The following is a 24,200-nucleotide window of genomic DNA, read 5'->3' as shown; positions in this document are numbered from 1 at the left end:
CACTATAATCACGCATATTAATCCCTTGTCAATACCCCCTTCCTTCATCTCGCAATATTATAAAATCTACATACATATCGTAGGTCTACTACAGCAAAGTCCACCGATTGAAATCCCTGAGTTCTTAAAACCAAGAAGCAAAACCTGCTATAAGAAATAAAGTTAAAACATTCCGCTACATGGCGTATTCCTTCCTTCATATTTCCGGCAGTTTTCCTACTACTTACTCATCTCTTTGACTGACCGCGCTTATCCTCATAGCTTTCTTTATGGTATCTGGGCCTAGGCTAGGAGTTTGGGATTGGGATTGGGATTGGGATTGGGATTGGGATCGGGATTGGGAGGAGAGGATGGTTTATATATACCTATATACTGATAGTAAAGGGCTTTTCCTGAGGGGGGGCAGAAGGGAAGCAGTAGTCTAGACGGGGAGGAGGCCAGCACTGGAGAATGTCTTGCAACAGAACAAGCCTAACTGTGCTCCTAAATGAGCAGACAGCCAAGGCATGGACTACTGCCCGGATCTCATATTCGCACATCATGAGTGGGGGCGAGCAAGGTTATGGAATCAGTTTTGCTGTAGCTGGCTGGCTGATTGACTGAAAGAATTAAATGTTTGTACAATGGGTCCTCCCTCCCTAACGACGATAGTATTTCTTTGCTATCCAGTCCACACAGCCCACTGTTGGCGACCAGTTCTCGCTGTGTGGATGAACTCATCTAACGTCCCTCCCAACCCCGCCACCATTTCTCAGAAAATTAACAACACCAGCCAGCTAAACCATCAGAAACGAAATGCATCATATCATACGATCCTAGACCCTTGGTCACAGAGGAGTGACAGGCCCGATCGTTAAAATGTGTCAACGCACGCAAAAATGCAACGCAATACTCATAGACCCGCGCAAGCTAGCAAGCTCGGACCAAAGAAAAAGAAGAGTATTGACACAAAAAGCTTTTAGTCGTCGATCCTCGCCGGTCAGATAGTGCCGGTAAGAATCAAATCCATGAGCCAAAGGAAATAGCGCAAATCGCAACAACAACAAAAGCAACCGGGCTTCCTGCACACCACCCATAATGCGCAGGAAATGATGAAAACGGATCTGGTGGACGGAATGTAGTCTATGGGCCGAATATGAGGTATCATGGAAACAGAAGGAGGGACTTTTAAGACACGTTATAGAAAAGGCTCCGCCGCAAATGCAAGATTAGTCCGCCGGTCTATGCAGAGATATTAGGATGCTCCAGAAACACTTTTGTGTATATCATCGGATTTTCATGGCTCGCTCTCCTTATCCTCAGCCTTTCCCGCGGTTGCAGGAGTGGCCTTTGTCAATTCGGGAGAGTTAGATGTTGAAGGCGGAGAGGCCGGAGTTTCTGTTTCTCCAGATCCTAATCCAGCTAATAGACTGTAGGTAAATGATTAGCATTGAGATTACACAAATTGATTGTGCGAACATACCTAAACGCGTTCGCAGAAGTGGCTGACTCCTTCTCCTTTTGTGGAGGTGTGCCAGTCCTCGACGAAGCTCCTGAATCCTCACCCGTTCTGCTCAATGCGCCACCAGGTCCCATCTTACGACCACTGTTGCTTCGAGAAGAGAACAGCGAAGTTGGACCAAACGACAGTGGTTGACTCGATTGTCTCGAAGCACCCTTATTGGTCAGACGACGGAGATCATCCATACCAACAGTGTTCTTGGAGTAGTCGACGGGAGGCTGAGAGCCATATTGATTCGAGAAATTCCTTGAATCACCGCGGCCAATTTGCATACGTCCACCGCCACCACGTTGATTGCCCCGAGCAGTCTCAGCAGCTTTCTGGGCCGCAGCTGCTTCAGCCTATCATGATATTAGCAAAATCCTGTCTAGACGAAGATATTGGAGACGTACCTCAGCTCTGATTTCCTCAAGCGTTTTCGGACCCTTGTTAGCCTCCTTTGATTGCCAGTTCTTCTTCCGGAGATCAACGATATCCATGAGCATGAATCTCAAACGGCTTGGCAGTTCGGGGGTGTCGATCATTGTCTGGATGCGGGTAAAGTAGACGTCCATCATTGGCTTACCCTTTTCGGTACTGTCCAGGTTGCCACCGATAGTCTTGAGCAGCTTGGTCAACGATTCAATCTCGGCCTCGTCAGGAATACCGGTGTAGTCGACCAGCTTCTTCACACACTCGTGCATGATACGCTCCGTAAGCATGCTGAGCTTGTATAGCTCACCGATGAACTGAACGAGACCAAGACCGCGTCGCTTGGCAGCAGCAGCGATATAGTACTCGTCTGAGAGCATAGCAGCTTCCTCCGTCTTCTCCTCGCCACGTTCACCCTCAGGCTTCTCTGGCAAGTCGATCTTCCAGCCACGCTCGAACTCTTCTTGACATCTGTTGAGGAGATACTTGCGGAAGAGGTTTCCACCAGAGACGACGTTTCCATTCTTGTCCAGGATGCTCTCGTCCTTGATGTCGGGGCTCATGGTCTCCAACATGCGCTTGCAGAACTTCGCATACATAGAAGCCCAGTGAGCTTCATCTGTAGCCTTCTCGAAAGTGAGCTGAATGACTTGTCGAAGAGTGCGGCCATCGGCTTCATCCTTGGACTGTGCGGCAATTGCGAGAATTTGGTCGGCAATCTTGTCAAACTTCTCAGGAGTCATCTTATTCAATGCAGCCTTCACTTTTCGCTGGACCATATCAGGGTCCATGTGACCACCGGGACCAGGACCGGCAGCACCGGTTGCCGACTGGTTAGCACCAACACTCCGTGGCTTCCAACCATTGGCAGAGACCTGAATGGGCTTGAGTTCCATGCCAGCTGTAAGAGGCATCGTCTTTGCAGCTTGCGCTTCTGCCTTGGCGTTGCTGGGTTGGTAGCTGTCGCGCTTGCTGTTGCCGCGTTGCGATCTGCTTTGCTGGCGTGGTGAATGTGGCATGGAGTTCATAGCAGAGCTCGAAGGAGTACGTGTCATCGGGTTACCACCAGGGAAAGCTCCACCAGGACGATTGAAAGAAGCCATGGGGTTGATTGCAGGTCGTGACATGGAACCGCTGGACATGGCGAAGCGCTCTGCCGAAGTTGTTCCAGGCGGGAGAGTCTTTCCGCCGGCACCAACAGCACCGAAAGAGCCCATCGCAAAAGCTCCTGGAGGGTTTCGGTTCGAACCTTGTCTGGGGCCCATGCTAGAAGACTGTCTCGTAGAGGCTGAGCGTGCTGAACCTCCATCGCCATCTCCAATCAGATTCTTCACCTGCTCGGCAAACTCCAACGATGGCTTCTCAGTGAATACCTTTTGGAATTGAAGCAGGAACTCCTTGTCATACTTGAAGCTCTGGCCTTTGGCCTTGACAGCGGAATTGAGTGCGGGGTTAGGTGAGCTGATGTTAGGCGGGTAGATTGAGGGATCGATGACAGTGAGGAAGCGAGCCGATTTGAGGGATTGCAGTGCCGCGCTGGGTTGAGGTGGCTCCACAGGCTTGGTGGTCAGAGGCGCGAGGTTAAGCGCTGCAGGCTTTCCACGCTTTTCTGTTGTAGAGACCTTGGGGGGTGGCGGGCCCATGGAACCATCAGAAGCTGGTGTTGAGGCTCCGCTGTCCGTAGACAGGGTAAGGTTGGAGAGCTTGGAGGCAAGGGTGCTTGGGGTCGTAGGTGCATTCTTGTCGTCAGAGGTGGGCTCCTTGCTTTCAGCCTTGACCTCCTTCTTGACGTCGGCGCCGGACTCGGGCTTATCACCGCCTTGAGCCTTTGCCTCTGCCTCAGCTCGCTTACGCTCACGTTCATCTTCCAGGCGCTCCATCTCGCGCTCCTGCTCCCGAAGTTTGCGATCATTCTCTTCGGCGTCGGCCTTTCTCCTCTCTTCTTTCTCCTTCTCAGCTGCAGCCTTCTCAGCTGCGCGTTTTGCAAGAAGTTCAGCTTCCTTTCTCTCCCGTTCAGCCTCGGCCTCTTCCATCTCGCGAATCTGGCGTTCAAGTTCTTCTTCCTCTTCCTGCTTAGCCTTCTCTGCAGCAGCTTTTGCGTCCGCCTCTTCTTTGGCCTTGGCTTCTTCCTTTGCCTTCTCTTCCTCCTTCAATTTTGCCTCGGCCGCCTCCTTCGCAGCCTCGTCAGCCTTGGCAGCCGACTCAGTGGCCCCGGCAGCTGCCTTGACCTTCTCCATGATCTCGAGTCGAACCTGCTCCTGGGTCTTGACAGCAGCGCTATCACTGCGAGCATGTTGAGGAGTGGCTGACTTAGACGCAGGCGTAGGGGTTGAGGCAATCACAGGTGGAGTTCTAGTGCGATCTCGGGGGGCAGGGGAAGGAGGGGCCTTCAGGCTCTCGACGTCCAGGGCACCACCATCTGGTCTCTTAATAGGAATCGCGGCATTTCGTCGAGATGGTCTCGAAAAGGCTGTAGATGCAGAGTCGGCTTTTGGCGTCGGTGTGTGGGCATGAGAGACGGGTGTCATCGAAGGAGTCTGAGGTTGGCCCATGCTTGAAGCTGGTCGTTGATCTGAGACCTGGGAGGAATTTCGGGACATCGGTTGTGCCTGCGGTGCGTACTGTCCAGGCACATACGCGTTCGGCTGCTGGTATCCCGGTTGTGGGGATTGCGGGGGGCCGTTCATATATTGCATCTGGGGATACATGAATGGGGCTGCTTGCATGGGCATGCCCATACGGTCAGTATACCCCTGGGGAGGGAATCCGTAGTTCTGTTGCTGTCTCATTGTCAGAAACTGATCAAAACCACCACCTTCTGGCGAGATATCCATCTTCAAAATCTGCGAAACATCCATCCTAGGGAAACCAACGACAGGAGGAGAGAAAGGAGGGATAGGAAATGGAGGGGGAAGAGGGGGGTAATCTGAATCATCAGTAATACTAGGTCGACTTCCTGAGGATCCCGGTGGCATGGATGCATTCTGCTGGGGTTGCGGTGAATGTCCAGGCTCCGTGGAAACCGGTACGACGCTAGGCTTCTTTTCTTTGATACTTCCATGCCCTGACGGCATTGGCTTATTAGATGTGAAACTGTGAGCAAAGAGCTCTTTTGGCTGCTCTGATGATTGCTGGCTGGGCGAGGACTGCTCGTTTTTGCGCCAGTTCTTGAGCTTGCGGCCTTTGATCGGTTTGGAAGATTCTGAGAGATTTTGTGAAGAAGGGGGGTGATTTACTTGTGGGCCCTGCATGTGCGGAGCATAGTAGTTGTTAAACTGCTGTGGGGTCTGCATTGGTATAGCTTGGTTCATGTTTGGTGTGCCTGGCATCGAGTTCGCCATGGCGGGGCTGCGAGCAGCTTGGTGTGGCGAGTTTGGGAACTGGGGATTCATTGGTCGACCCTGGCCCTGAAATGGCGGAGCCATGCCACCACGACCTTGATTAGGTTGGTTTCTGAACGGTGGCGCTGTAGGAGGGTATCCCATCTGTTGCTGGTACTGAGGGTTGAAACCTCGACCTCGACCGCCTTGTGGGGCAAGGCCGCCACGACCCTGAGCACCTGGGCCTTGGTTGCTCATATCGCTTTGTGTAGACTGCGAAGATTCTCGACGAAGATGTCCGGCTTGATTGCCGGGAGCCAGTGGACCTTGAGATGTAGAAGCTTGTCGCATGTGACGCTATCGAACACGCATAATTAGTAAAAAGCTGGCGTGCCAAGAGTGAATCAAAAAACTTACATCGCCATCGCCACCGAGACTGCCAAATGTAACACCGTTTCCTTGCTGTGACAACCCAGATGGAGGCCTTCCACCGCTTGCAGATGGCTGTGGGATAGGAGAGGGAGACTGTGCTGGGGAGGTCACTCTGGGATTGCTTGGGATCGGGATCGGGGCCGAAGCAGAAGGCTGCGCGACCTGGGGAGTGCTATGGGAGGCAGCAGGGGAGCCCGTGATAGATCCAAACTGGATGCCACCCTTTGAACCACCCACTGGACCTCCATTTGGGATATAACCACTAGGGCCCGTCGCGCTTATCGTGACAGAACTCTTCCGGCTGTGATCGTTGGAGCCCCCATTAGATGCAGAACTGCTGTGGGCAATGGCAGGTGCAGAAACTGCCGGTACAGCAGGAGAGATCGGAGCTCTGCCATTTACTGGCGAGACAGATGATGACTTTCCATGGTGCTGTACCGGCGCAGAACCTCCGACAGCCACGGCGGGAGAGGGAGTCGAGGAGCCCGTCGCGATCGGGGGCGACGAGACAGCCTTCTTCGCGGTAGAAGCGTACGACTGGGTCGATTGCGACGCGCTGGTGGAGTTGGAGGCCTGGCTGGGGATCTGGGATGGTTGGGAGACTGAAGTCATAGGGTGAACTATTTTTTTTTCCTGCTTGGGCGTTCGTGGTGTGATGGGGGTTTGATGTGGATGACGTATCGCGACAGAGATATTATTTCCTTCGCAGAAGGGCGACCTGATGTCAAACCGGGTCTATGCTATGGAGGAGCAGACGTGACGGTTGATGGACGGGAGAGGAGGTGGTTGAGTTGGTCGAAGTTAATCGCTTCCCTCGTGAGAAAGACAGCCTGACGGCGCTCGTCTTTTTTTTTTCCCGGGGGGTGGATGAAGGAGCGTACTGCGCACCGCAATCGTCAAAGGGCGAGCGTGCGAGGGGGATTATGTCGCAAGTACTGAGGGTATCAAAGACTATTCCTGCCGCGATGGATCTTCTACAGAATAGAAGAGATCGCCGGAGTAGTGGGAAGGGGGGATGTGTTGGTGTGGTGTTGTTTTCTGATGGAAGTTCAGATGGGTTGCAGGAGGCAGATCGAGGAAAATAATAATAAGCTGGCGAGGGTTCGGCCTGGGGCCTGTCGCGTACTGTCGCTTAGTCCGGAAGAAGGAAGAGAGGGAAGGCGGCGCGTATGCTGGAGAAGGAGGGAGCAATCTTTTTTTGGCTGATGTTTTACTTTGTGTGCAAAGAGAGAGAGTATCTATCTATCTTCCTTCCTTTTGTTTTTTCCTTTTCCTTTTCCTTTCTTTCTTTATGGGTGTTTGATGGGGGCCCGCTCTCCTATCTTACAGAGCGAGTCCCCTTGCACGCGTTCTCCTGCCCTCACCAAGGAGCGCGGTTGTGCCGTCAACAGAGAGCAGAGGGGCTAAGGCAGGGCTATCCAGAGAACCCCGAGCATACACACAGTAAGGTACTGTACTGTACTGTACCAGGCAATACTTTCAAGCACAGCACTCACGCAACTCGATTATTGATATCACTCACCGTGCTTTTGCCACGGGTAAAGACTGGCTTGACGGCAAACACACGTATACCCAACTGACACACACAGACGGAGTTAAGAGCCTTCTATTCCCTCCAGTAACCTATCCCGATCTTCCCTGCCCAGAGATTGATTAATGCTCGTTCTTTGCCTCTGTTTGTTTGCTAATTCTCCCCCTCTTTGACAGAATCACGGTCCAGCCGTCAGCACATCTCTTCTCCTCCGCGGAAAGCCTTCTGAAAGGAAATACTTATATATAGCCCTCTCTCTCCCACCGTGCTTTTGACGCGGACCCTCCAAACATTCCACAGCAATCCGTGGCCCGTGGGAGGAGTGTAGGGGTTGACCCCTTGTTGTACTCCACTCCGTATTCCGTACTCCGCACACAGTAACAACACAGCAACCTGATGCCTATTCTCACCATGGCCTCCAGTCTTTCTTGCCAACACAGGGGAGAAAGGAGAGAGGGAGTTCAGCTCGGGGAGCGGGCTTCAGGAGAATCGTGAGGCGAAATCCGACTTCCCTCGCCCCTTCTGGAAACCCAGCGAGTCAGGTATCAACGTCCGTCCAGCTTTCTTCATCTAACCTCGATCCCCTCACATCCAATAATCCCCCATATGCAGAGCAGCCGAGAGAAGAATCTTCAAGCCTGAAGCCCCACGTTACTTGGCCGCCGTCGCCCTGGCAGCGCCGGAGCCTGGAACTTGTCTCCGTCCCAGCCGTGACATACGCCCGAGAGACCAGTCCTCGACTACCTACTCTGTAGGATCGAGCGGTAATGCCCGCGGGGCCACAAAGTCCAAACTCCTTTTCTTCACCCCGTCAAGGAAAAGAAGAAGCGATGACTTCAGGGGACCAATCAGACATTCTATACATTGCTGACACCAACGCACACACATATTATTGTTTTACAGTACATGCGCAAGAGAGAAAAGAAAACAACGAAAAAAAAGAAAAACGCAAAAAAAGGGACCGGCGGAGGTACATACATAAGGATAAGCCACGGGCCGCAGCAAACGCTCTGAGCCTCTCTGGCCGATTCTGACTCGCCCTGTGCGGCCCGTACATGCCATGCCACGCCTTGCCTACTCGGTCCGCCCATGCGCCGTGCCACACAGCCAATGCCATGCATCTGCAATGCATCCCGATAGTCGCAGGACAAGACCAGACATATTTCTCAATGCGTGACATCGCATCGTCGCATGCAGTGTGACGACAAGAACAAGGCCCATCCATGATCAATCATCATCTGCAGCAGAAGGGGGGTTTTCAAAAAAAAGAACCATCACAGATTCACACTGTACGAAGTTAGAAAATCCCCATAAAAAATTCCAAAAAGTTATTCAAAGCAAGCCCCAGTTCCTGCAAGTTGCAACGTCCCGTGCATTGCTTCCCCATCACAGAGGACCCTGCGAGCATATACATACAGAGGTATACATAGGAAAATATTCCCCCGGTCCAGGAAAGGTTCTATTGACTTGTTGCCTAATCACTCACCCCTTTCTTGGAATCTGACATATCATATATATAAATACATCTTCGCCTGGGTACCTACCTACCTATATTCTGATCTACCTCGAGACACTATCCAGTATGGAATCACGTGATCTCGATACACATCTCCCTAGGTAAGGTAAGGTAGGTATGGAAAAGGTACCTCAGGTAAGGAAGGGGGTATCTCGGGGTATACTTACCCCTTATCTGATGTGCCTTGCTAGGTAGGTACGAAGTATATTGCTTCCAGGTTTCTCGACCTAAGACACCTTACCATCCTAAGGGAGGGGCTGAGCTAGCAACCTTACCTTACCTTACCTTACTTCCTGGTTCGAGTATACATACATATATATGGTCATTAGGTGTAGTTGCGGACTTTCTCGGTGGGGGCTGAGAGGAAAACAGGATCCCGCTCGGGAGTATGATGCAATGTAAGGGGCACCGTCGAAGAATGAAGATGCTTGAAAATCATATCTTGATCTTCATTCAAAGGTCATGGTGGTGGTCATTGCTGCGATAAGCGGGAAACATATTGTGATATATACAATGAACCCAACCTCAAGTCTCGCAAAGTTACGATATCGTGAGGACCATAATGCATGCCTATGTTGTTCCATCCAAATCACACCTACCCCTAACCAACCGCCTGTTATCCTACAATGCAAAAAGCCTGCGACCGCATATAGCGCTGTTGTAACAAAAGAACTGGCCCCACCATATGCCCCCTTTTCGAAAAAAAATTCTATCTCGTCAACTGCTGCTTTGAACATCCCTCGTGTTCCCGCAATAAATGATAAACACGCTGAGCAATAGCACTAAAAAACTGACGCCGGATAGTCATAAGACCGTACAGTTGGAGCCGGAGCCCCTAGATGATTTGTTAGTTGCGCAGCCTATGCCAAGACCAACACTTACACTCTTTTCCTTCACGGCGAGAGTGGTGGAGAGGGAGAAGCATACCATCTCTGCGCCTCGAGCTCGGCTGCCCAAACCACACACATTTTTAACCGCTCCCGGACGCTCGAGGTCGAGAGCATTTTATACTTTTCCGCATCAGAGGTGGGAATTACACTTGCAAACCACCAGGGGAACAGTGCAGGGTCGTCGGGGCATTCGCCATAGGCATGGACCACGTTTCGCTGCAGCCATGATGCGCTGTTATCCTGCATCCTCTGCACGAAACGTACCCCGATATCCATCAGCTCTTTTGTTGGTATTGAGTTGAGCTCCTGGAGGGAAGGTAGATCTCCAGATTCTCTTGAAGGGCTCTGACGTGGAGGGGTATCGTAGCCCTCTGCGGAGAAATTTCCTGCAATGGATGATGTTTCGGCCGCCTCGAGAGCTTCTTCCTCTGTGACGCTGACATCATCAATTCTCTCTATCTTGCCAACAGTATAGCCATCAAGTACACCATGTCTGACAACCCGAAATCTAGAGACTCCAACGGTCTCGAGGAGGCTTCGACCATCCGGCATAAGCTGCATGTTGACGATGTGGAGTAAGGTCCCAAGTTCATAGAATGGGACCCTTCCCAACTCTCCTTGAGGCTCACGGCTTGGATTATACAGCAGCATGCCGAATTTTCGGTCACCGCTCTCGATAGCTCGTCGAATCATCAATCGATATCTAGGCTCGAAAACATGCAGGAAGGTTGGCGTGCAAGGGAAGGAGAGTGTGCAGATAAATAGCGGTGTATCTAATTCAGTAACATCGTGCATGTCACTCAATCTCATAGATTCTAGTCGCAAATCAAGAGCCTCATGGCAGAGACTAGAAATCAGTTTTGTAAGGAGCGCATTAGAAGAAGCTTGCTGAGCGCTGACTCCTGGTGGGATTTCCATCCGCCGTCGGCATAGCGGGCAAAGATTCGAGTGATCGAGGACGCGGTGGAGGCATTGTCGGCAGAGTGTATGGCCACAATTCGTGGTCAGAGGATCCAGAAACACATCGTAGCAAACTTGACAATCCATCTCAGACCTTGCGGATTCTTTCAAGTGTTCGAACACTTTGGTATCCAGCTCTTCAGTTTCATTCGAAGAACCCATTGCCGGGTACATAACCTCGGAATCGTATGCAAGTTCTCCCATCTCCGCCATGGTATAAGTTGCCAAGAGTCGTCCACCGGGGAGAAGTCGAGTCCGTACCAGATCATCATGCAGAGAAGATATCCCCGCGATTGCCCACCGGTCCACCTCTTGAACCTGCGACAGAACTATGGATGCCTCAGTAGTGCCCCGACATTTTTCCATCACCGTTTTTACAATATCCAAGACCTTATTGAGCACCACATCCACACTGTAATCCCCCACCGCATGTTCCTTCCCGCAGGTTTTGAACGGACATGCGAAGCCTTGTAATCTATTCGCCGTCGCGGGATAAGAAATATTTGTGCGGTAATGCAGTTCGGGGATGCATGTCTTGCACAATGTGTTTCCACACGGCAAGGTGACCGGTTCTCGCAGCGGGTAGGAGCATTGGGGGCATTGGACTAATCTCACGATCTGCCTGGCATTCTTGGAAGCATCGAGAGTGGCATCCGACGAAATGCTCTTGGGAGTGGGAGGATCCGAGGGCGTGGCAATGGGAGGGAGAGAGATATTGTCGAGGGAAGGAGAGGACATGAAAGGCGCTCCGTCCAGCGAGTGCCGTTGGACTGTAATGTACTTCGTGGGCTTGTAACGCGGTATCGGCGCAGCGCTGTGGGATCTTCCAATGTTCGCAGTCTTCCCAGAAGACGGCCGGAATACGATACAGCTGTAATGGTCCCTTTCCTACACAGGATATTCAGAGTGGATTTCGCAGAGGCGCTGTCGTCGTAATATGCAGTCGCAAGAAGAAGGTCGTATGCGCAAAGAAAGGAATCAAACAAGAGAGGAAATGAGAATGAAACCGTCCATGCACCCACAGCGAGATCTCTGGATACCAGCTGGATTCCCGTCGATGAGAGAGACGGATGTATATATGGCGTTACCGAGTAGGCAAATATGACCGACAGGGAGGTGGGATGTTAATGGGCTTATGAAAGGAGGTGTGAGGATCATCGCCAGGAGTCTGGGAAGTCGACAATTATTCCAGACGCTGGTGGTGGGGCAGCGAAGCCGCGCTACCACCGGACCGAGATTCCGTTCTTCTAGAAGATAGAGAAGATAAGGTGAGAAAATCCCCAGGCCGGGCCCTTGAGGCTTGCGAAGTGGCTAGGGGTTAGTGGCGCGTGGCTAGTGGTGGCTAGTGGCTAGTGGCAAGGTTATCGTCGGCTCGCTTGGTTCTCTGCTGGCCTTGAACCGTGAGGCTATCTTTAACGGTCAACGACGGGGCAGTTCCTGTCCTCTGAAGGCTCAACACCGTCGACGCTATTACCTTTCCCTTCCTCAAAACCCGCTTCTCTAAGACATCCCAGATGGAATGCTTCAAGTGTGGCTAAAAGAGGTAGTTGCAATTCAGATGGATTGGAGTTCAAGCTTTGTTTTTATTTGGGCTTTACTGACTCATTTGCTGGTCTTCTCTCTTCAATCGATCAATGAATAGCTTCAATTTTTAAACTTTCACACGCTTAACGATCAAGGATCGATAACCTGACATAAAATCACTTATTTAGGTGGGCTGATTGATGCACGGCAGACATTCATATGCGGGCGGCTTGGTTGTGTAGTCATGTAGACACTTGACTCCAATCGGGTAAGTTATTCGTTGACTTGATCATCCCATTGCCTTGTAAAGATTCTTCTATGCCCTTCACCCTCTCTTCAATCGAGTAACGAATAAGGGACATAATCACAGCTTTACGGGCACTGGTGCCACACATTCGAATAGATACACGTCGTCCCGCCAAGTCCAGCCCATGCTTCAACATTGTAGCCATTTCGCTATCGACAGTTCTAAGCTTCTCCTTCAATTTCTACCTACCTTACTGTAAGGTGGAGGATACAAAATCTGGTTGTGGCGGTGCAGTCCTGAGCTAGGCACTGTACCTATTCCGTACTACTCTGCCTGGTCTGCGACGCTTGATCTTGGCCTTGACTATTCATGGAAAGGGTCACAAGCCTAAGGGCCACAAACCTGAGTTTCTAGAATCTCTTTTTGCACTACCTGTACCTTACCTTGCCTACGGTAGTACGGTACGGTTAGGTTGGGCCAGGGATTGGTGCGTCACGACTCACGGCTCACGTGCAAAGAGAGTTCATGAAAGTTTTAATTGCAAAGAATGCATCTACGGAGGTAGATGCCTTCATCTATCTGTGTTCCGCCCCCAGTGTGCTGCATTACGCCTCAAATGAAGGAGGAAATCAAAAGCATTATGACCTCTCTGGATCAATATGGCCGACACTGTGAATCCAGCCATCCAGCCATCCAGCCATCCATCCCCGCTTCCTTGGCTGCATTATTTCCGTAAGCAAATGAAGAAGAAAATGAAAGACTTATGATACATCTTGATCAATGTTATGGTCGTTGAGGACAATGCTATTGACTCCCCAGCCACCGGGCAATCCCGTCCCTCGATAGGGATCAACAATAGTGCCCCAACATCCCAGAGCAGCAGACTGCAACCTTTATGCAGGCTTTAGTGATTGGAAGCGGAACCACGTTTTGCCTTCTTGCCCTTGGCTTTAGTTTTCTCCCGAGCCATGGCATCAGCTATCCGCTGTTTGATTTCGTCTTGTCGTTTAATGCGCGTCTCAAGGGCTTTGGTGAAGCTGTTCAGCTTTCTCCTATCCTTGTCATCCTCATTATGGACGTCAAGCTTCCAAATATGCAAGACGTGCCTCGCGCCATCGGCTTCTGGATTTTTGCGATAAAATTCCAAGACTAATCCTCGCGCCACACAAGTATCCAAGGCCGAAACGTCCTCCCAACACTCTTGTCCAGGATCATTGTACGTCGGTGCAGACTTGACTAGAAATTGGACTCCGTAGATGCTCTCCTCGCTCTGTCTTGAAGAAGATATCTGAAAGATATGCCAAGCTAGATCTCCACTGAGCGAATATTTGGGTACAACTCTCGGAGGGAGTATCCCATCAGGATCCACCATTTCGAAATTGCGTTTCTGTTGACGCGTGCGAGTAGCAACTATGCCTGGCTGCCTATCCTCACCGAGTCTACCTTCGCCGATGATGTCTAGTTTCGCAGTTCGTTGTGCATCCCTGAGCGACTTCACTGAAGGTAAGTTTCTTTCCAGCCTCGACTCTTCTTGGAGGACAGGCAATATGGCGTCTTTCCAGGGTTTTTGATCCACAAGGTTAGGTGGGAGAGTAAGGGAGATGCTTCGTAAGCCTCGAGCGGCTTCCAGGAGCTCCTTATAACCCGCCATCTTTTGGAAATCTGATGGCTTGTTGGAGATTGTCTCGGGAAAGATATCAAGCTGGAGGTCTTGGAGACCTTTGCAAGCGTTGAGAAGTGTGAACGCCCGAACCACATCTGGTCCTCCATCGTGAAACCGAGTGGTACCAAATGGCAAGACGCATTGGATCGATCGGATCGCTGAGAGACGGCTTGGAGTTATCGCAACGAGGTATGTAATGACGTGCTCGGGATATCTGAAACTAAAAACGTTGCTCTTATAAAATATATGAGACGTGACGACCTCATCGTAGATTTGGTGACAAGTTCTCGATAATTCAACCACAGCAAGCGGTACAAGGCATTGGCTGCCGCTATCGCTCTGGAGTTGTGACCAGTAAAACTTATTAGATCGAGGTTTTATCTGTGATGGCATGATGGGATCGGAGTGTGTAACGGCATAGCCGTAGATTCTCTGCTTTACTTCCATGGGTAGATTGAGGAGACCACTTGTTTTGTTGATCTTTGTATTGTCAGCTTTGCTAGTGTGCCAAAACAGGGGAGAAATCTAAATACCTCTGTAGCCACATTACGGATCTGGGCGGTCGTCTTGTCTGCATTGATGTTTTTAGTATTCTAGAGGTCAGGTTAGCTTAATCGCCAAGGGCATGTGAATTATCGAGAGCGTTTGAATTATCAAGGAAGTGTAAATCGGCAAGGAGGTGTAGATGACCAAGGGCATGTGATCATCAGGGAGGTGTCATCAACAAGGTGTAAATTGTCAAAAAGGTTTGAATCGTCAAGGAGATGTGAATCGTCAAGGAGATGTGAATCGTCAAGGAGATGTGAATCGTCAAGGAGATGTGAATCGTCAAGGAGATGTGAATCGTTAAGAGAACAAGAGAATCACATACCTTTCTAGTACTCTTTGCCATCTTTACGACAAAGAAGATCTGTGTAAGAAAGGACTCTGCAAAGAATCACACGAAGATGTATGCGAAGAGAGTTAGACGTGTGCGAATAGGCTGTGGATTCGTAGATCTGAACTCAGATGTTTTGAGAGAAAGTTGTTCGTCAAGAGGGTTATTGTTAGTAGGTAACGGACTGTGCGAAGAGGTATGTGAAGAAGATCAAAGAATCGGTCGAAGAACTAGGCAAAGGGCTGTGTAAAGGACTGGACAAAGGACTAGACGAAGGACTGGACGAAGGACTGGACGAAGGAGCCACAGGTTCCTAATATTTCTAGTGAATTTGTTGATAGAGGACAAAGATCTGTACGAGCAGATATGCTTTGTGTAGGACATGCTTGCCTAGTTTTCTCACTTTCAATCTTAAAGAAAATCAAAGCTTACAGGCATTCTTGTTTACAGATCTAGAAGATACACAAGATTACAGATTCACAGGCACGCTTTCTAAGATCTAAGAAATCTTAGCTTTATCTTGTCAGACCTTGCTGTAGAAAGACTTTCTCTAACACAACAGCTCCTCTAGTAGTTTGTAAACAGAGTTATTTTGTATAATTTGTATACAAACTATGAGTTCAGCCCTGAGTTTGTGAAGATCGAGTCTACCTAGAGACTCATTTTCCTTCAGAGTTTCTGTACACAGAACAACATAACTACGCCCCTACTCCCGGGGAGGTTTATGCTAGAAACTAAAAATCGAGGCAACAAACAGAAAAATATACACTATGCGAATTTGTTTACAGGGTGCCTGAGAGACTGAGAGTCTGAGAGTAATTGAGGACATATAAAGGACATGGGAGAACAAGTGCCTCTAAACCAGAGAGATGTTTCTTTGAGTCTTCTGCATTCAAAGAATAACCTTTTCCTAGAGCTCCCTTGGACTCAGCCTACAGCGTGATAAGTCTCGAAGACAATTAATTTTATGCTAATCGTTGTCAAACTACTTCCAACAGCAACGAGCAACAGATAAGAGGATTCTGCTAATAGGCTCAGCAATATCCAGGCTCTGCCAAGAAGTTTCAACGTTGGCAGGATCCGCGGTGTGTATATCGCAACATGAGATGTAGTTCAGATGATGGAGGCTCATACCTAGCCGCAAATATTAGGTAGGTAGGGTGAACGAAAACCACCAGTTGTGAATTCTACAGTATTATTATGTAATCATCTAGGGGTCTAACCAAACCTTCCTGGACCCCCTTTTCCATGCGTGGGGTTGGTTGACTTTGATTCTCTCTATTGCTCATATTATCGAACATCTCCTTAAAGGTAGTTTTGATGTCTTGGACTTGGAGTATCTCAATTATCATTGAGGGTTCAATTATTATTCAGTAGCTAGTGCTGCTCCTCTCCCTCCCACTTCTCATTTGGTGGCCGCTCTTGGCTCTCCGGCTTGTTAATTCTCTCAGCCTTGCGCTGACCAAACTCGACTCCTGGAGCGATATACCGTCCGATGATCCGATCAGCGCGCGGGGCATACGGAGTGTTTACAGTAGTAGGTCGTGATTCGTGTGGGACATCCCCAACTCTTATCAGTTCACCTCCAGAGAATGGGTCGCCTTCCTATCGCCCATCTCCGTTCCTTCATATCGTCAAATCTCCGGGGGCTGCGTCTTCGCCGCGGCTTATCAAGTCCTCCCCGCAACAGCCGTGCCGTTGGACAGGGGATAGCTACTCTATCATTGCTACTTGTTCCTGGCTTGATAGGAAAGGCATCCGTCATTAAGGTGGGATAGGCACAGGCCGATAGAGCCGTTTATATATTCTTCTGCTTCCCATCTTTGCTGGTTATTTCTTTTTGCCAAATTCCAAAGACTTAATTATACAGCACTCACTATCAAAATGACTACTCCTTACCCCCTTCCTCCCGACGCTGACAAGGTCCCTGAGTTCCAATGGCGTGAGAAATATGACTTTCCCAGAGATCTAGTGGGCTATGGAGAGCAATCCTTCAACCCACAATGGCCCGGTGGAGCTAAGATTGCTGTTTCCTTTGTGATCAACTATGAAGAGGTGTGTTCTGTCATGAGGATCAAGATCTATCTTGCTAACATGAACAGGGCGCTGAGCATACTGTTCTGAACGGAGACTTGCACTCGGAGACACATATATGGGAGGCACCCGGTGGTACTCCCGCGGTTCAGGAGCGAGCTGTGAACGTCGAATCTGAATACGACTATGGATCTCGAGCCGGTGTTTGGCGTTTGTTCCGCCTTTTCAACAAATACAACTACAAATACACTCTCTACGCAGTGGGGAAGGCCATTGAGGATAACCCTGCCGTCGGCATCTCCTCAGTAAAGAATGGGCACGATGTTGCCGCACACGCTTACCGCTGGGTAGACTACGCAGGCATGCCGCCTGAGAAGGAGAAGGAGTACATCAAAAAGGTATGTAGAACGTCTCTGATATCTGTACCCCAATCCTGTGCAAATTGCTGATGTTATCCCTAAAGGAGATCGAGTCACTTACCAAGACCTGTGGTGCGCCGCCAAAGGGATGGTACTATGGGAGACTATCCAGCAGATCGCATGCCCTGGTTTGGGAAGTTTTCAAGGAGATGGGAATCCCATTAGTGTGGGAATCCGACTCTTATGCGGACGACCTACCATATTGGATTGATGTCCCAGCTGAAAAGGATGAGGAAAAGCCACAGGGAATGCTCATGGTTCCTTACTCCTTTGGTATGCCTCACTCACCTTGTTCTTGGATATATCTGACACATTTTAGACTGCAACGACTATAAATTCAATGTCCCAACCGGTTTCAGCTCCCCAACCGACTTCTACGATCATGTCAAAAATGCATTTGACGTCTTGTATGAAGAAGGTTGCGAAGGGTCTCCTAAGATGATGACCATTGCCCTCCACTGCCGTGTTCTTGGCAAGCCAGGCCGTTTCATGGCCCTCAAGAAGATCGTCGAGTACATTGCGTCTAAGGAGGGTGTGTGGGTTGCAACCCGAACCCAGATTGCGGAACATTTCAGAGAGAAATTCCCGTATCAGCCAGGATACTTGGCACCTGGTGTGAAGAGAGCGGAGGCACCGAGGATGATGAACGCTTGGCCCGAGCATAAGCCTGTCCCAGTCTAGATCACTAAATTGTTTTTTATTCACGAGCAGATGTTAATAACGATCTCATGAATTCATTCTTAGCTTATTCTACTACAGTCTATAATTTGTATTTACTCTCATAATTCGTGGTCAGTCACCTGCAGCTTGCAAAATTTATCCCTACTACCCCTTTCACACCCCTTTGGACACGGATAGCTGTGATTAAACTGCCATGAAAAATACGGGTCCGTCTCATTTGCCAAAACATCCGCGATCAGAACCGTCTCCCCCGGCAATTTGGTCGACTCTGCAAACACTTCCTGGGACGGTATTGAGATCTGGCCGAAGCCCCTGTTGATGAGTGTCTCGATACTGGTGCCATAGATACATTCTGCGAAGCCCGACCAGCGTATTGCAGAGGCACACTGGGGAAGAATGAGCAAGCATCCCGAGCGGGGGAGGTGGGGAGCGTACCATTGGACAAGGCTCTGCGGTTGTGTATAGGCTCAATTGCGAGTAGGCTTTCAAAGCCTCCGAAGGACTCAACCTATACAGACCATCCAGGTCCGTAAGGACCTTGGAGCAATTCTCAATCGTCGCCATCTCACCTACACAATCATCAATTGGCATTCTTCACCCCAGGCTCTACGAATTCGCTGACCGTGTAGAGTAGGATTTCCAACATGCGCTGCCTGATTCACACCCATGCAGACCAGTTTTCCCTTGGGATCAGATGTGTCGGTGTGGTTCACGACCACCGACCCGAATGCTGCGAATGGACATGGGGAGTCGAGTTCTGCCAGTGCGGAAATGGCCCGGCGCATCCAATACACTCGAGTCTCGTACGGGATCGCATCTGAAGAGTGGGGAGTGGCACTGATTTGTCCATCGCCGTTTCCGTGAGTGGTGTGGATCAAAGCCAGAAGGACGAGAGCGAGAATCGACAACGGATAGAGCATTTTGAGCGTACGAGGGACATGCGTAGATGAGGTGAGGGTATGAGATTCGGAAGAATTATATTGGAGAAATTCTTTTCATTCAAACATGGGGAAGGAATATTCTGTTCGTCTCTCCCCGCATTGAATTAGCAACGTTAAGATGTCACTGTTATCGCTTCGATAAGACAGCCTCGTTCGTTTTCAGCCTTGCCAGCTCCACTTCATTATTCATAATTTCATAATGTTCATAATGTTCATAATGTTCATAATGTTCATAATGTTCATAATGTTCATAATGTTCATAATGTTCATAATGTTCATAATTTCATAATTTCATCCCACCCACAAGAACCCCCAGTTACCACCAAGTAGCGCACCCACTCTTGAGCTTTGTCTCGGTCCAAGGCGCTTCCGATGTTTTCCCGAACATTATACTGTATCAACAGATTGCTGGGTTCTTGGACGATAAGGAGAGCTTATCGACTCTCTCAGACCTCGGTCTGTCTTGTGAATCTTGTGAGAACTATGAGCTCTCTGGGTCTGATATCGACTTATCAAGCTTTCATCTAATAATAATAATTATTGGAAGGTTAGGAATTTGCCTCGTTGCTGGTGAAATCCCGACTTTCCGGATATCAGCTAGCAGGGCCCATCATTTTGTATTATCAAAGGTTTTTTTATTTGTGGGGTTCTCTTTGTTTGTGTCCTGGCGACTCTAGGCTCTGTCCTTTCTGTACACCCGTTTCTGCCATTCTTTTCCATATACCTTGTCAAATACATTCAGATAATGGCTACCGATGTCCCATCCGCCGAAGCAGCCCTTCCCGGCAATGGGGTTGCTGCCAAAGAAGATGCTCCCAGAGGGGCCTCCTCAGCCCTCTTCACCCCGCTCACCATTGGCAATGGCAAGATCACACTCTCTCACCGTATTGTCCTCGCCCCTCTGACCCGCAACCGCGGTGTCCCTCTAAATCCTAACCCTACTCCCGAGTCCCCAAATCGCATCTGGTACCCCGATTCCCTGGTGAAAGAGTACTACCTCCAGCGCACCACCCCCGGCGGCCTCCTCATTACCGAAGGACTCCCCCCCTCTATAGAGGGTAATGGCATGCCCGGCGTCCCCGGTCTCTTCTGCGAAGAGCAAAAGAAAGGATGGAAAGAGATCGTTGAGGCCGTGCACGCAAAAGGAGGATACATCTACGCGCAGCTCTGGAACTCGGGCCGAGCGTCGATACCGCACCATACTGGTCTCCCGACGGTCAGTTCAAGTGCGACGCCCTATGAAGGTGATGAGGTGTATTCGCATCCGCCTCCTGGAACGAGTACGAGTGTCAAGTATAGCGACTTCCCACCTACGGAGTTGAGCGTTGAAGGTATCAAGAAACAGATCGCAGATTATGTCGCCTCGGCGAAGATGGCCGTTGAGGAGTGTGGGTTTGATGGCGTGGAAGTGCATGGAGGGAACGGATATTTACCCGAACAGTTCTTGGCCAGCAATATCAACAAACGCACCGATGACTATGGAGGAAGTCCAGAGAAGAGATGTAGATTTGTGTTGGAGTTGATGGATGCGTTGGCACGGGCTGTGGGAGACGACAGGTTGGCGATTAGGTTGAGTCCATTTGGATTGTTTAACCAGAATAGAAGCGACCAGAGGCTTGAGACGTGGGGCCATTTGTGTAGGGAGCTGAAGAGGAAGCATAGCTTGAGTTATGTGCATTTTATTGAACCGAGATATGAGCAGCTACACAGCCTCGAGGTGAAGAATAAGTGTAAGTGACCGTCCCTGGGTCGAATATTGAGCTTGGCTAATTAGACACTGCAGTTTTGCAGTCTTGGGGTATGCTAGATATCGATCTCAAGGTCTTCAGAGAGATCTTTGGAGAGACTCCTTTCTTTTCTGCAGGAGGCTGGAACGATAAGAATTGCTGGGGCGTGGTGGAAGAAAAAACCTATGATGCACTTGCTGTCGGCAGACTATTCCTGAGCAACCCGGATTTTGTCGCGAGGTAAGTCTTTATGATTCAAAACGCAAAGCATCCAATAGTGATAACAGCATTGCAGGCTCAAAAACGGTCTTCCATTGAATGCCTATGATCGATCACGATTTTATGGCCCTTTCGCAGACCGAGAGGTTGGTTACACCGATTACCCCACCTACGAGGAGGTTCAAAAGTCTGTCAAAACATAGAACAGAACCATCTGAAGGAACGTTCTGTTTTGATGTCCATGCTAAAGCGCCATCGTGCAAGGGCCTTCTGACCCACTTCTGGTTTTGTGTTGTACAAGTATAAAATGCTACCGGGGGCATATCCATTTCATTTCGTCGAATCACTTTCCACTGCTTTGGTCTCTGCAGCGGGCAGATGATCCTCTGCTGGTGCTGCCGTTTCTTCTTCCGTCTTCATAGTAGCTTCTAATAACTCGGAACGAGCCGAAACAACCTCATTCGGTGCTGCCTCTGCTACCTCTGCTGCTGGTGCATCGCCATCGGCCATTTCGACCTCCGTATTTGTCACCTCTAAAGACTCCTTCGGTTCCTCCGTTGGTGTTGATCTCGGAGGTTCATCCTTATCATCATCACCGAATATGTACTTCTCAAGATTCTTATAGGTAGTCTCGAGATCGTCATTGACGAACGTTTTGTCATAGAATCCTTCCAACTTCGCATGCTCAACCTCCTTCTTAGCGGTGTCGAGTCTTGCTTGGATGTTTTCGTCCGGGTCAGATCCTCTTTGCCGTAATCGCTGTTCAAGCTCTGAGAGATTTGGGGGAGCAAGGAAAATAAAGCGCGCTGCGTATCCCAGGTCTTTAAGTTGTTCAATTCCCTTGAGTGATTGTTAGAGAAATAGCAAATGGAATAGGAATGGTCGAGCTTACGTGCATGTCCATCTCCATGATGGGTACCTTGCCCTGGGCTATGATATCCTCTACGACCTTTCGGCTTGTCCCGTAATTGCTACCATTATAAGTATTGTATTCCAAAAAACCATCCCCGTCACGAAGAACATCAAATTGTTCCTTAGAGACGAAGAAATAGTGCTCGCCATGAACCTCTCCTTCCCGAGGCGCGCGGGTTGTATGAGAAACCTTTCTGCCGAAGACCTTGGTATGTCTGTCCATAAGCATCTTAATCAGAGTTCCCTTGCCAACTCCGCTTGGACCTGAGATAACAACTGGGCGGCGATCTTCAGGAAATACACGTCCATCGGCATCCTGGGATTCATCCTCACCATTAGTGGTTACTTCAGGCTTGACAACATCATCTTGGAAGATTTCGTCAATCTTATCAGAGCGCTCGATCTTATCAAAAGCAACCAACTTGCTTGTGCTGGCGATTCGCAAAACTCTCCAGCTCTTGCTTGCCTTAGACTCGATGGCGGCGTTCTTCGATTCCTCATCTCTAGCCATATCGATGTCCATGTCATCTAATTCGATTTTACTCTTGAAGCTTTTGATTGAGGGGATCCGATATCGCGCAGGGTCCTTCAATTTCTCTAATACATCTCGATCGTCACTTTCGGAGAGGAATTTGAGGTCTAACGATCCTAAAGGTGTCGGACGAAGTCGCTTGTTAGTAGTGGCTTTGCGTGCTGAAGCTTTTGCGGCGACGTATTCTTCCGGGGAGACAGCAGGTCTTGTAATGGATGGACAATTCTCTATTTTCCAGCGAACCCAGTTCTTGTCTCTTGAAAGAACAGTCTCGACTACCCGGTAGAAGAACGCCCCTTCGACCCCTTGCTTTAAGTATTCTGCGATTGAGCGTTTCATGTCAAGCGCCCACGTTGTCTATTGCTGATTAGCAAAAATAGCACAAGAAATATGCGGCGGGAGATCCATTGATATGGCAGAAACGTGTATAGGAGAATATCAAAATACGGAGTACTTACATCATCTTCACTGAGGAATTGGTCCGCATACATAACAGACTTGTTGGGGTTATCCGGCAATTTAGCTTTGGAAAGCTTCTCTTTCGCTTTGGCGCTTAGAGAGAGGAGGAAATCCAAGACAATCAGGACTTGAACTAAAATGTTCCTCCGGAATGAAAGATCACTGATCTAATCGTGGGCATTAGTAAAGAATAAATCAGAGGAATCTGAGTACGTTATACCTCAAGTTCGAATAGGTCCCTACTAGTAAGATACTTCGGATTGAATGCATTTGCTAGGTCGTCGTCCCCTTGGCTTCTCTTCCGTTTTGTGCCCCTTTTGCCGTCTTCTGTAACCTTCACAGGGCGACCAACCATCTCCGTTTGAACAGTTTTGAACATAGCCATCGTGGCTTCAAGTCCAGCCTTAAATCCGGAGAAGTTTGTTGGATCGAACAACTTTTTCGGTTGGTTGAAGCTTCCCTGCAAGGACCAGAATATTGGATATAATTCATCAACGCTCAAAGGTGCTTCAGTTTTAGAGAAAGTGACCCCCTTAACACTCGAATCCTCAGGTTTGCCCGCAGTACCGTTTGGAGTGGACTTTGACTTTAAGTTAGGATCTGAATCCACATCCATTCTTTCAGAATCCGACTCCTTGGAGGGTAATTCATCAAATGTGGTGACATTCTCAGTATGGTATTCGCCTCGAAGATTGACAGAGCTTCTGTCACCTAATGGGAAGCTCTGAAACATAAATATGAAGACTCGCCCGCAGAATGCGGTGTCCTCGGCTCGTGAAAGTCGCCGAAGCAATTCATTACAGCTCCGTAGAATGACCAGATTCTTCTGGCTGAAATGCTTCGCGGTAATCCTCTGCCTTCTTGACTCTAAATAGTCAAAAATCCTTCGACAACCGGAGATCGTCTGACTGTCCAAGAGCTCCTCGACTAACCAGAACAAGAGGGCAGAATCGCATTGTTCGTCATCGGAGAGAAAGGATGTGATATCTAGTAGATTCCACATTTGAACAAAATACGGCGTATCAATCGTCGTGCAGGCCTATCGATCGTCAGATGGAATTTCGCATGAGCGGGTCGATGAGAGGCTCACCAGTAAGTTGTTGAACTTGTCTCGAATAGCAATATCGATGACTGCATGGCTCTGCTTCCTCGACTCTAGGGTCTTCGCAGACGAGAAGAATGTTGACTCCACCCGCTCGAGAATATCTTGAAAGTCTGGCTTGATTAAAGGCGGTTCCACCGTATTCGTCTGCTTGACCTGCTCAGCTCTCACCAACAGTTCATTCAGAAGCTCCCCAAACGCATCCACTGCTTGCACCTCATGGCCAGCCATGATAGCGGTCAGGCGCCGGTTCGATCTCAACTCGAGACTTTAAATCCGGCTTTGGCGCTGTTGAGGTCGTC

The 24,200-nt window shown here is 49.4% G+C and overlaps 7 protein-coding genes across 7 annotated transcripts; 2 read left to right on the top strand and 5 right to left on the bottom strand.

The window, feature by feature from the left end:
• Positions 1-1,066: 1,066 nt before the first annotated feature.
• M430DRAFT_178342 (hypothetical protein) lies at positions 1,067-6,445 on the bottom strand. The gene is made up of 5 exons (XM_024863745.1): positions 5,650-6,445; positions 5,149-5,589; positions 1,894-4,692; positions 1,463-1,842; positions 1,067-1,409 (listed from the first exon to the last, which is right to left on the bottom strand). Exons 1-5 carry the CDS (start codon positions 6,274-6,276, stop codon positions 1,277-1,279), a joined length of 4,380 nt encoding a protein of 1,459 aa, XP_024717910.1. The 5' UTR covers positions 6,277-6,445; the 3' UTR covers positions 1,067-1,276.
• A 2,725-nt stretch (positions 6,446-9,170) lies between these two features.
• M430DRAFT_36960 (hypothetical protein) lies at positions 9,171-11,704 on the bottom strand. The gene has a single exon (XM_024867027.1). The coding sequence runs from the start codon at positions 11,297-11,299 to the stop codon at positions 9,605-9,607; it is 1,695 nt and encodes a 564-aa protein (XP_024717909.1). The 5' UTR covers positions 11,300-11,704; the 3' UTR covers positions 9,171-9,604.
• A 1,532-nt stretch (positions 11,705-13,236) lies between these two features.
• Positions 13,237-14,887, bottom strand: M430DRAFT_22076 (hypothetical protein; the record flags this gene model as incomplete). The annotated part of the gene is made up of 3 exons (XM_024864631.1): positions 13,237-14,475; positions 14,529-14,588; positions 14,867-14,887. The coding sequence occupies 3 exons, from the start codon at positions 14,885-14,887 to the stop codon at positions 13,237-13,239; spliced, it is 1,320 nt and encodes a 439-aa protein (XP_024717908.1).
• A 1,869-nt stretch (positions 14,888-16,756) lies between these two features.
• Positions 16,757-18,113, top strand: M430DRAFT_270703 (carbohydrate esterase family 4 protein; the record flags this gene model as incomplete). The annotated part of the gene is made up of 4 exons (XM_024865514.1): positions 16,757-16,927; positions 16,975-17,304; positions 17,370-17,598; positions 17,645-18,113. The coding sequence occupies 4 exons, from the start codon at positions 16,757-16,759 to the stop codon at positions 18,004-18,006; spliced, it is 1,092 nt and encodes a 363-aa protein (XP_024717907.1). The 3' UTR covers positions 18,007-18,113.
• Positions 18,105-18,926, bottom strand: M430DRAFT_22074 (hypothetical protein; the record flags this gene model as incomplete). The annotated part of the gene is made up of 3 exons (XM_024864630.1): positions 18,105-18,392; positions 18,442-18,575; positions 18,629-18,926. The coding sequence occupies 3 exons, from the start codon at positions 18,924-18,926 to the stop codon at positions 18,105-18,107; spliced, it is 720 nt and encodes a 239-aa protein (XP_024717906.1).
• A 766-nt stretch (positions 18,927-19,692) lies between these two features.
• On the top strand, positions 19,693-21,096 carry M430DRAFT_108019 (hypothetical protein; the record flags this gene model as incomplete). Its single annotated transcript, XM_024861188.1, has 3 exons — positions 19,693-20,677; positions 20,731-20,914; positions 20,970-21,096. The coding sequence occupies 3 exons, from the start codon at positions 19,693-19,695 to the stop codon at positions 21,094-21,096; spliced, it is 1,296 nt and encodes a 431-aa protein (XP_024717905.1).
• A 127-nt stretch (positions 21,097-21,223) lies between these two features.
• M430DRAFT_22072 (hypothetical protein) lies at positions 21,224-24,129 on the bottom strand (the record flags this gene model as incomplete). Its single annotated transcript, XM_024864629.1, has 5 exons — positions 21,224-21,733; positions 21,786-22,694; positions 22,796-22,963; positions 23,017-23,835; positions 23,887-24,129. 5 exons carry the CDS (start codon positions 24,127-24,129, stop codon positions 21,224-21,226), a joined length of 2,649 nt encoding a protein of 882 aa, XP_024717904.1.
• Between the last annotated feature and the right edge of the window lie 71 nt (positions 24,130-24,200).

Source organism: Amorphotheca resinae, assembly GCF_003019875.1.
Source record: "Amorphotheca resinae ATCC 22711 unplaced genomic scaffold M430scaffold_11, whole genome shotgun sequence".
Classification (NCBI taxonomy): Eukaryota; Fungi; Ascomycota; class Leotiomycetes; order Helotiales; family Amorphothecaceae; genus Amorphotheca; species Amorphotheca resinae.
Note: the sequence above shows the minus strand (reverse complement) of the source record. Positions and strands in the feature narration are given on the sequence as shown.

What these genes read in the sequence shown, in the direction of transcription:
- M430DRAFT_178342 (XM_024863745.1), bottom strand. Translation starts at nt 6,276, where the DNA reads ATGACTTCAGTCTCCCAACCATCCCAGATCCCCAGCCAGGCCTCCAAC. An exon ending in GTCTCGGTGGCGATGGCGAT is followed by an intron (nt 5,590 to 5,649) that starts GTAAGTTTTTTG and finishes CGTGTTCGATAG; the next exon opens with CGTCACATGCGACAAGCTTC. An exon ending in TTGAGGAAATCAGAGCTGAG is followed by an intron (nt 1,843 to 1,893) that starts GTACGTCTCCAA and finishes ATATCATGATAG; the next exon opens with GCTGAAGCAGCTGCGGCCCA.
- M430DRAFT_36960 (XM_024867027.1), bottom strand. Translation starts at nt 11,299, where the DNA reads ATGTCCTCTCCTTCCCTCGACAATATCTCTCTCCCTCCCATTGCCACG.